The following is an 11,515-nucleotide window of genomic DNA, read 5'->3' on the forward strand; positions in this document are numbered from 1 at the left end:
TTAAGTTATAGTTGGTTAGAACATTTTTTTCTGCCTTTCCAAGATAGTATCAGTCAACAGACATTCGTACACTTTTTCAGAGCAACACACAGTCAGTGTAATAATGGGGATTTCCTCCCCTCCTGTTCTTTGGCTCTCCCCTCTCAAACATTACTTTCAGCCAGGTAAACTAGAACTTGTTGCCCATCAGACAAATCAGGTAAAGTACTTTTTGCACATTAGACAACAGTCACTGGTTGCTGTTCATTTACAAAACTAATATTGGAAAAGGTACTCTGCAAATGTCTTCAAAAAGATAATTCCCAAAGTCTGCATGCTTTTGACCAGTTCCTCTTTTAATGAGTGGCAGCCAATAACTGTGAGCTATAGCTACAAGTGTGTCTAAAAATGTACCTGAAAGTCTGAATGTTTTGCAAGCACATTTTGTAAGGATTCCATCAACAAATAAAATAAATAAGACAAATTCTCTTTAAAACTATTTTAATAAGCAGGTTGCAAATACTTATTTGTTACAGGAAAAAAATATTTTGTGCACCATTGTATTTACATAGGGTAAATAGATCCACAGACAAAAAAATCAAATTTTAAAACATGTTTCCTTTTTGAGGAGAAGAGAAGAAAAGTTCATTGATGGGTAGACCTATCTTTTAGGCCAGTTACGACGGACTCCTCTGCAAGATGAATAAAGAAAACCAACACAGTGATATTAGTGGAACAATCAAAACGGGAACTGTGATAGGCATAGAAAGTGGATATGCATGGATGAGCGTCACAATGGTAAAATGTAAACTGGAGACACCTGCCATTTTTCTAGCTAGCAAAATAGTGTAGAAGAGATTGCTAACTGTAAACAATTTTAGGTGGCTAGCTAAGCACCTTGCCTAACTGAGGCGAAACAATGAACTTATGTATTGTTAATTAGCCACCGCAAATCTCTTTGCGAGCAAGCGTGACGGTGTCTCCAAAACAGCAAGCATGAATCTTGTTACCTTTCGGATTTTCCACCAAAAAAGGCCATACTTCGGTTTCCAGCACAGGCATTTGATTTTTGTGCTTTCGCATTTTTCTACAGAAACAAAAAGGAATGTTCACTTGATATTACAATAGCCATGGGAACTGTTACTTTTTTGGTAATTATCTTGCCAGCCTTAAAGGTAGACTCAGCAAGATGACATTGAATGCACGATGTACACACAGCGTGTCAATTTCCACAATAACAGAACGTTGAATGCTAAACTTCTGTTGTTTTGGTCCCGTAGCAACCACGTAATAGCGTGAAGTGCACCCGTGTACATGCGCCGATACTCTGTGTGATAATGTTCATCGCGTTCATGTCAATATCTTCGGTGCTGTTCGTTGCTACCTTTAAATCAACAACAACAAATTCCACAAATGTAATAATTATATATTTGTTAATAATACCTTTTTCCTGGGTTCATGGCCTTGTCTGTCTGGATCAAACTGTTTACCATCCTTTCCTTTGGCCCCTAGAACATCACAAAATTATTTATTTCACCACATACAATGAGAAAGGAAGATCATGTGTGGAGATGCAAAATAATCTCATCATCCAACTACAAATGTCATGACCAAAGTCAGATAGAACATAAACAAATACATGGGGATGCGTACCAGTAAAGACTTTGAAATCTGATTGGCTGTAGTCATAGGGTTTGAAAACTAGAGGTGGTGTAGAGTCCTCCTCATTTTGCTTCTCAGCAGCTTTCATGAGTTTCTTGTTAGGTTTTGGGGTCGACTCTCCTGTCTCACTGGCAACCCTCTCCCTTTTCTTTCCTCCTGGTTTTATAGATTCCTGATGGAAATGTAAACAAAATGTACTGTCAAAAAGATGCGATTAATTGAATGTAATGAGATAACTTGCTTGCACAGAATTGAAAATGTTTTCTAATAGCTCTGAAGAAATGTGTAAAACGACTCACTGAAGCTTGCTGACGCACAGTCGCAACATTCTGAAGTGATTCCTGGTAGCTCTGCTTGGCCTTCTTCCTTTCCTCTGTAGGACAAGAAATATCACAATATTTACAAAGGATGGTTTGAAATAATATAAGAAGGTTCATTTGAATCAAGTAAAGTACACCACACCTGCTACTGCCTTTGCCTCTTCCTTCACTTTCTTTTTGGCCTCTACCTCCTTCTGCTGCTGTTCCACACTCTGCAGCTTCCATCTATTACTGATCTGTTGAAACGTAGTGGATAATATAACACAAGCAGGACAAATGAAGTTCGACAGTTCAAGATAATACTGACCATCTTCGAGTTCAGACTTCAGTGGCATCATTTCTGCCACAATCATTTTTTGTAAAAATATCAATTAATTAAATACCTCATATATTTTCGTAGAGGGGTCGAACTTAGCATTTTGGGAGATATGGATGTCGTTTGACGGTAGATACTAAAAACAAGAGGATACATTATAGCAACACAAAACAAACAAACACATTATTGGTTTACCAAGCATTACCAGGTCAATGCATATTACCATTCGGAAAGGGTTCTGAAAAGACTCGACAACCCTGCATGCTTTCTGTTGAGCCACTGTGTGGTGACCTGGATCTTTGACTGTGTCCTTCTCCTTCAAAAAAGCACAAAACACACGAGTCACCAACCGACATCATTACAGTCACATTTCAAACAGTCTTATAACAGAAAACAAATCTGAGAGAGGTGTACTGTAGTGTACCATTCATCTGCTAAATGGCATATTATTATTATTATTATTATTCATGAGCCAAAACACAACCAGATATCAGATAGTTCTTACCTCAAACAATGTGATTTTAGCTGAAGCTACTAGACCCATCATTTTATTGATGTCAACCTCCTCTCCCTGCTCCTCGTCAGAAAAGAGTGCCCCCTTTTTAGTTGAAAGTTCTGAAAGTAAATTTTCATTTGTTTAATTGACTATAGCCAAGGACAACAGCATTACTGTTAACAATGGACTTAAGATATCTTACCTTTTGGGGTAAAGCTAGGGGAATCACTTTCAGAGACTCTGGATGTATCATGAGGACCAAATAGGGGAATTTCTGGCTGCAAAAACAACCAATGCATGACACATCAGCTACAGGCAGTTTTGCTAATAAATGACCTGTGAAACTGTGTAACCAAGCGGATTTGGTATCAATTAATTCGTTTTACAAACCTTTTTTATGGGCGTGAGTGCTTTCTTCTTGTCAGCCACAATTTCAGCCTATATACACACACGGAAAACATTGCTTAAAGTGAAATCCATCGTATACAACACAGTACTTTTCTTTACTCACTAGTTACTTATTTGACACTATAACAGCATCAAAACACCCAAACCAAGACGTGTCAGGCTGGTTAGCAAGGTTGTCATCATCATTGAAAATAGGTACTATTCAATTGATTCAGGTAGTTGATTGAGGTTAAATGTAGTAAACAATCAATTCTGCCCCCAGGCATGTCTCACCTTGAGAAGGGGCATCTCCCTGGCCTGCTGCACCAATAGGTGGAGCTCATTGACCTGCTGCCGCACCAATGGGGGGACAGGGTTACAGCAAGCGATGATGCCTTGAGGCTCTCTGGTAGAAAAAAATAACAGATGGGGATTGTTTAACATTGTATTCATGTTTGTGTGTGTGTGCACGCTTGTGTGTTTTTGGTAAGACTCTCAACTTACTTGGGCAGGATGTCAGAGATCTTAATCATCATATGATTGGGCAGGACATACCTGAAACACATGGCAAGCAAGTTTAAATAAAAGTCATATACTTAACAAAAACCCTTGTCATTTTCATTATTTCTATCTCAGTTTGAGACAAATCAGGTGATTTGACATCTCAAGCAGTGTGAGAGGTGCTTATTGGGGAAAGAGGGTAGCAGATCTAAAAACAGGTGTATGTAGCAGACAGTACAGAGCTGGCTTTCATCGACCAACTTCACAATCCACACCAAATACTCGAATATGAGGATCCTAAGCGAACAAACAGCAAATGCGTCCATATGCAAGACCCTCTGTACCCAGTGCTCTCATCCTCCTGTCTGGCCAGCTTGTCCCTCCAGCCGTACAGCAGTCGGAAGGCAGCTAGCTGCTGCGTGTTGAACGCCTTCTTCTGCTTCCTCAGCAGGTCCATGTAGGAGTCCTCGGTGAAGAGCGGCTTCATGTATTTCTGCACAGAGGGGTTTTCGTTGTGAGTGTCTGAACAAGTTAACAAGGGAATTAGGCCTAGATGGTGCGGTAATATTCAGTTGCGCTATTCAGCTCGGGAGGCGCACCTTCAGTGAGATGTCTTTGCTTTTGTGCCAGACCATCTGCAGCAGGGCAGGCTGCCCGTTGCCCACTTCCCACAAGTCTACCCTCAGCCGATCGTAGACATAGAGGAGGTAGTGGGTATCTGCGCGGGCATACTGAAACATCTCGTCTGGCAAAGGCCTAAGGAAAATCAAAAGCCATTCAATCAAATCATATTTTGCTCCCAGGCCAACATGAAAAGCTTTAAGTGAAAACGATTTAGTACATATTAAGTGTATAACAGAGGGTTAGCATTACCGTATTCTCCAGTCTGCCAGTTGGTAGCGTTTGTCAGAGTCCACGTTGCAGAACAGCTTTAGCAAGTGGTCAAGCGAGTGCCTGCCCTGATTAAGGGTACGGGACGCCTGGTGGGTGTCAAACATGTTGACAATGTAAAGGCCCAAATCCTTTTGCAGCCACTCAATATCAGAGTCGGCACCATGGAAAACCTGCGGAAGACATATAAACCTACATTAGTGACTCAAATTCTAGGCTATACCAAAGTTTCTGTAAACTGAAATGCTAAGCCTGCTACCATTGCCATTATTGGGCATTGTGCTGTTAAATCCAAAATGTGCCTAGACAACCAGGCAATGACCTTGACGATGGCGGGATCTGTGAAAGCCTCATTGAGTATGTACAGCTCACTACGCAGCTCCAAGGTGTCTATAATGAAGTCTTCATCCCGTGTTGAAATCTGCATCAGGCAGGTGATGCCCAAGAAACTTCTGTAGGAGTGGTGCTAAGAGAGAAGATACACATGATTCAACAGAAAATCCTGGCTGGGTAGGACAGATGAGGTCACAAAAGGCTAAAGCTAGCAAGCGTTCATTTACCCCATCTTTAATGCTTAGTTATTTGAGGTACAATTTAATTGTCTCAGGCAGAGGAACATGTGTAAAAACCTTTATTATACCTCCAGATCTACTGCAAACTCTGACGTCTTGGTCAGTTTCTCGTTTACTGCCACCAGATCCTCCAGATTGTCAATGAATGAGCACTTTGTCTCAGCAAGTGGTTTGTACATCTGACAAATCAAAACACAGAAAATGTAGTCTAGCATCAATTGACAAAATGTATCACACAAAGACAAAAAAACACATTTGGCTAACTTGACTAATATCAGCTTTCAATAAAGATATTCAACAATGTCAAGGTCAACATGGTGTCAGGCGTCATGGTCAAAATGGTTAATGACCGTGTCATAAAGTGTATTTAGCTAGTCAAAAGTAAAAGTGACACCGGATGGGCATGATATAAGGTCTCAGGCATGATATTGCAAATTTTTGTTTGTAGTAAAGTAGCCCAATGTTGCAGGTTTTGCTGAATATATTATTGTAATCTGCAACAAGCGCCCAGACTTTCTATTATTTTCTATATACAGTACCAGTCAAAAGTTTGGACACACCTATTCATTCAATGGTTTTTCTTTATTTATACAATTTTCTACATTGTAGAATAATAGTGAAGAAGACATCAAAACTATGAAATAACACATATGGAATCATGTAGTAACCAAATAAAGTGTTAAACAAATCAAAATATATTTTATATTTGAGATTCTTCATATTGCCACCCTTTGCCTTGATGACAGCTTTGTACACTCTTGGCATTCTCTTAACCAGCTTCACCTGGAATGCTTTTCCAACAGTCTTGAAGGAGTTCCCACATATGCTGAGCACTTGTTGGCTGCTTTTCCTTCACTCTGCCGTCCGACTCATCCCAAACCATCTCAATTGGGTTGAGGTCGGGGGATTGTGGAGGCCAGGTCATCTGATGCAGCACTCCATCGCTCTCCTTCTTGGTAAAATAGCCCTTACACAGCCTGGAGGTGTGTTGGGTCATTGTCCTGTTGAAAAACAAATGATAGTCCCACTAAGCCCAAACCAGATGGGATGGCGTATTGCTGCAGACTGCTGTGGTAGCCATGCTGGTTAAGTGCGCCTTGAATTCTAAATAAATCACAGACAGTGTCACCAGCAAAGCACCCCCACACCATGACACCACCTCCTCCATGCTTTACGGCGGGAAATACACATGCAGTGATCATCCATTCACCCATACCGCCTCTCACAAAGACACAGCGGTTGGAACCAAAAATCTCCAATTTGGACACACATTTCCACCGGTCTAATGTCCATTGCTCGTGTTTCTTGGCCTAAGCAAGTCTCTTCTTCTTCTTATTATTAGTGTCCTTTAGTAGTGGTTTCTTTGCAGCAATTCGACCATGAAGGCCTGATTCACACAGTCTCTTCTGAGCAGTTGATGTTGGCTGCAATTTTTGAGGCTGGTAACTCAAATTAACTTATCCTCTGCAGCAGAGGTAACTATGGATCTTCCATTCCTGTGGCGGTCCTCATGAGCCAGTTTCATCATAGCGCTTGAAGCTTTTTGCGACTGCACTTGAAGAAACTTTCAAAGTTCTTGAAATGTTCCGTATTGACTGACCTTCATGTCTTAAAGTAATGATGGACTGTCTCTTTGCTTATTTGACCTGTTCTTGCCATAATATGGACTTGGTCTTTTACCAAATAGGGCTATCCTCTGTTTACTCCCCTCCCCTTCCTTGTCACAACACAACTAATTGGCTCAAATGCATTAAGAAGGAAATAAATTCAACAAATTACTTTTAAGAAGGCACACCTGTTAATTGAAACGCATTCCATCTCATGAAGCTGGCCCCTTATGACACTATACTTCAAATAAAGTGTTAAACAAACAATTTACCTGGGGTTCAGGCTTGGACAGCAGATTCTCGGGTAACGCAAGGTGATCCAGTTCGTATTGGTATGGGTGAGCAAACCTATGGAGGGAAATTTATAGCAATGTCAGATGGAAAGTTATCACATTTCAACCTTGGAACAAGAGAGTACACTGACTCAGAATGTCTTACATGTCTTCTACATGCTCCTGAGTTCTCTGCTGGTGAATGAAATCAGCCAGGGCGGCAGGGACATCCAAATCCTCTGGTCTCTCTTTGCGAATGTGTTTGTTGGTAAAATCTACAACGGGAAAGGTGGAATCAATGGACACCTTGATTGCACTTCATTATAGCATGTACAATATTTATTTAATTGGTACTTTATAGCAAATAATTTCTTCTTTTTGGCAACTACATGGAACCCAATGATACATAGTTGTGTTATCTTATGAACCCTTAAGAGGCCAAAAGAGTGATCATATTGGGTAATAAAATGCTGATGTGTCATTTCTAAATACCAGGAAAGTGTTTGCACTGTAAAATAAGTTACAAATGAATTTATTTGAAATTATGGCAAACGCGACTTACATGAAGGAAGTGGTTTTATTGCATTGGGCTTGACGAAGATCTTGGGAGTAAACGGTGTGTTGCTATTGTCGACTTTTTCCCGGAATTTCAACTGAGGTCTGGTGACGTTTTTGGCATGGAGGAGTCGGAACGTCTCTGAACTACGTCCAGAACCAGAGTCACCCCCCTGTTCAATAAAGACAAAAAAACAATCAACAATACTACCATAGAAGAGGCACACTCCAAACCATGTTAGAAACATCTAACTTTTCGTTATGAGAACCTTTTGTAAATCTAAGAACTTCACCAGGGTACCAATTAATTCTAGTCTCTTTTACTATCCGAGAGTTATATACTTACATACTCGCCTGTAACATGTAGGCTCAGCATTCCCAAACAGTCATATTACAAGTCAGAATGTTGAACAAACTTCATTTCAACGTACTTTACCTGTTGTCCACCGATTTTGTCCCTATAACGGTGGTAATCAGATACGAAATATCCATAGGGAAGCGTTATCAACCCGACCTTCAGTATGGTGGTCTGTATTTCATTTGCATTTCTGGTTTTTATTTTCAATACTGACGCAATTCGAACGAGACAAACACTTGCACAATATGGCCGAACCTAACCGAACCATAGACCGAACGGCAAACAATTCCAGCTGATTACGAGGAAACGTGCTTCGGTTGACAACGTTCAGTTATATTCAGCTATTGTTTACATATAGTGCATCGTGTGATTGAAAATACTCACCGGAATTACAAGCCGACAGAGCCATATACCCACCAGCGCCCCAAAAAGTCAGGCTAGTAATACTTTTCTGTGGACATTTTATCTACACTTCCTACCGCCAAAAGGACAACCGGTAAAGTATGTTTAAATATAATTGTATTCAACATTCTGTCTGGTAGAGATTATTGCGTCTTTTTTACAGCGACTTCTTTCAGACCGATATCCATGGAGTAACCATGGTAACAGTCTAATGTTTTTTTCCAGCGACTTCTTTCAGACCGATATCCATGGAGTAACCATGGTAACAGTCTAATGTTTATACAATAGTTCTGACAGGTTTGTGATTTTGTGGGCGCTGTCCCAAGAAGCTTTGTTTCCGCACCTTACGATTCCAACTGGACACAACGATCTTAGGGGGCTGAAAACCTGCAGGCATGACAGGTTGCTGGCTCCTGTTGACTCCGGCAGCATCATCAAGCAGAATACCCTGAAAATCAATCAAAAAGTGTTGACTTCAGAATAATTCCCAAAATAATGGAGAATTAGAAAAGTCATTAGTTCAGAATATGCTGCCATTTTGGTATACATACCACTTTTTCAAGAATGACATCATTGGAGTCAACCACCAAGTCAAATCTTTCCTCCAACCCCGTCAGTTTGTTGCGGTCTCTCATGTGAGCTCTGCAGCCATGGTGTTGCATTATCTGACTCATACTGACCATGGGAAGACAAAGACAAACATGTAGGGAAGATGGTTCATGAGTGACTTTTATGCCAACCATTTTTCTTGGTAGCAATGTCAAACTGTTTACAATACACTACTTTACCAGTATGTATATGTGGCCCGACCACGGCTAAGGGCAGTTTTTTTTATGCATGACGCAACGCGGAGTGCCTGGATACAGCCCTTTTCCGTGGTATATTGGCCATATACCACAAACCCCAGAGGTGCCTTATTGCTATTATAAACTGGTTACCAAAGTAATTAGAGCAGCCAATCAGCATTCAGGGCTCGAACCACCCATTTTATAAATGTAAATAAAGTACAGGAGGCTGCTGAGGGTAGGACGGCTCATAATAATGACTGGAATGGAAACCATGAGTTCGATACCATTCCATTAATTCCGTTCCAGCCATTACTATGATCCCGTCCTCCCCAATTAAGGTGCCACCAAGCTCCTGTGAAATAAAGCAATGCATTATGCGTTCATAAATGATAAATCATTACTCACCAATGCAACAGTCCATCTCCTTGAGTTTCACAGAATTCTTGAAATCCTGGGAAGCTGCGATATAAGTCATATTCATCCCCTACTTGCGGTAGACTGGCAGATGCCTTGGTTGCTGCTACGACAGTGCCCAGTCCATACTATAGAAGAGAAAGGGTAAGGCTTACTCAAAGTTAAAATGACCTTTATGCATAATGCAGCTAGCTAGCATTACCAAAGATTATGGATATACTGACAAGATGTATGTCTCTCCGCCCTAACATTGGGAGTCATTGTCCACAAAGCAGCATGGGGGGCTGTCTAGCTCACACCTATCCATTCTTTGGATTGGTGGATACATCTCATTATTGTAATCCTTTAAAAAAAATTATCATCCCCAATTTCGATCTTGTCTCATCCCTACAACTCCCCAGCATGCTCGGGAGGTGACGGTTGAGTAATGTGTCCTCCGAAATATGACCCGCTTCTTAACACCCGCCCGCTTAACCCGGAAGCCAGCCGCACCAATGTGTCGGAGGAAACACCATTCACCTGACGACCGAGGTCAGCCTGCAGACGCTAGAATGCGATGAGGCAAGTAAAGCCCCCCCGGCCAAACCCTCCCCTAACCCGGACGACGCTGGGCCAATTGTTCGCCGCCATATGGGACTCCTAATCATGGCCGGTTGTGATACAGCTCGGGATCGAACCCGGGTCTGTAGTAACACCTCTAGCACTGTGATGCAGTGCTAGAGGCGTCAGACCGCCATGACACTCAGGAGGCCCATTGTAATCCTTTTGAATATTTGATGATGGTTGTTGATGTCAACCGCCTGTATTCAATGTTTCCGGGATGTCACGTGTCCTACTTACAGCAGTACACTCGTAACAACTTAGGCATTACGAAACGTCTATTCGAGCAAATAAACAAACCTCACTTAGAAAATGAGTCATTCATTTTTTTGTTGACCAAATTCGACATTCTCTCATTGACCTCCATACAAAATATATTTGCTTGATGGGCGAAACAACTCCACCTGCTGGAGGGAGACATTTTAAGCCGAGTTGGGCCTCTTCGTCGTCCTCTGTTTGGTATTACTGTGTGTGGGGATTCTCTCTAGCTAGGTAGCTAGGAAGTTTAACTGAGTGGAACCTGGCGTGACCATCCTGAACACCCGAGACAAAGCTCTTGCTTATGTTGTGCATAAATTAATCTTTGTTAAAATCCATGTTAAATAATTAACTAGCCTTGCTGACGTAGCTACTACTACTACCATTACAATACATATAGCTAGTTAGCTAGCTGGTCCACGTTTTACACGCTGCAGACACAATACAGTTCGTCAGCCAGCTCACTACCTTCACGAATGCATCCACATCCTTGAAACCGGGACAAAACTCGTTTTCCTCATCAGCTGGGTCTTCGTTAAGAGATAGATTATTGTTTTGTTTGATACTGTTTGAAGAATCCATCTCTAATTTCTGTACATGCGAGTGGCAGGAAGCAACCTCGCTCTCTCCGTGTTTCTTCTTCTTCTTCAGTGGGTTTTATATGGCGGTTGGCAACCAACTTTAAGGTGCATTACCGCCACCAACTGGACTGGAGTGTGGACCAGGGACAGTGAAGGTCTAAATCCTACCCAATAGTCTCGTTACCCTGAGGAAACGAAATACATAATTAAATACTACATCCCCTGAAGATTTCCCCAGCAGTTCACTTAATCCTGGCTCTTCAACCCCATTACTCCTCAAATCTAATAACAATCGCTCCCTTTCTCTATATCCATCCCAGGTATCCTGGATGGATATAGATCTCATTCCGTCAGTAGAGGATGCCTGGTTGTTCCTTAAAAGTAATTTCCTCTCAATCTTAAATAAACATGCCCCATTCAAAAAATACAGAACTAAGAACCGATATAGCCCCTGGTTCTCCTCAGACTTGACTGCCCTTGACCAGCACAAAAACATCCTGTGGCGTACAGCATTAGCATCAAATAGCCCCCGCGATATGCAACTTTTCAGGGAAGT

The 11,515-nt window shown here is 41.5% G+C and overlaps 1 protein-coding gene across 1 annotated transcript; it reads right to left on the minus strand.

The window, feature by feature from the left end:
• Window positions 1-463: 463 nt before the first annotated feature.
• On the minus strand, window positions 464-11,013 carry exosc10 (exosome component 10). The gene is made up of 25 exons (XM_041846311.1): window positions 10,847-11,013; window positions 9,512-9,648; window positions 8,870-8,993; window positions 8,662-8,766; window positions 7,566-7,731; window positions 7,170-7,278; window positions 7,004-7,079; window positions 5,193-5,303; window positions 4,875-5,018; window positions 4,535-4,725; window positions 4,261-4,417; window positions 4,006-4,154; window positions 3,665-3,715; window positions 3,455-3,566; window positions 3,164-3,211; window positions 2,976-3,051; window positions 2,783-2,892; window positions 2,501-2,593; window positions 2,345-2,413; window positions 2,104-2,197; window positions 1,941-2,014; window positions 1,633-1,813; window positions 1,423-1,487; window positions 990-1,066; window positions 464-671 (listed from the first exon to the last, which is right to left on the minus strand). The coding sequence occupies exons 1-25, from the start codon at window positions 10,958-10,960 to the stop codon at window positions 641-643; spliced, it is 2,664 nt and encodes an 887-aa protein (XP_041702245.1). The 5' UTR covers window positions 10,961-11,013; the 3' UTR covers window positions 464-640.
• Window positions 11,014-11,515: the final 502 nt, after the last annotated feature.

Source organism: Coregonus clupeaformis, chromosome 24, assembly GCF_020615455.1.
Source record: "Coregonus clupeaformis isolate EN_2021a chromosome 24, ASM2061545v1, whole genome shotgun sequence".
Classification (NCBI taxonomy): domain Eukaryota; kingdom Metazoa; phylum Chordata; class Actinopteri; order Salmoniformes; family Salmonidae; genus Coregonus; species Coregonus clupeaformis.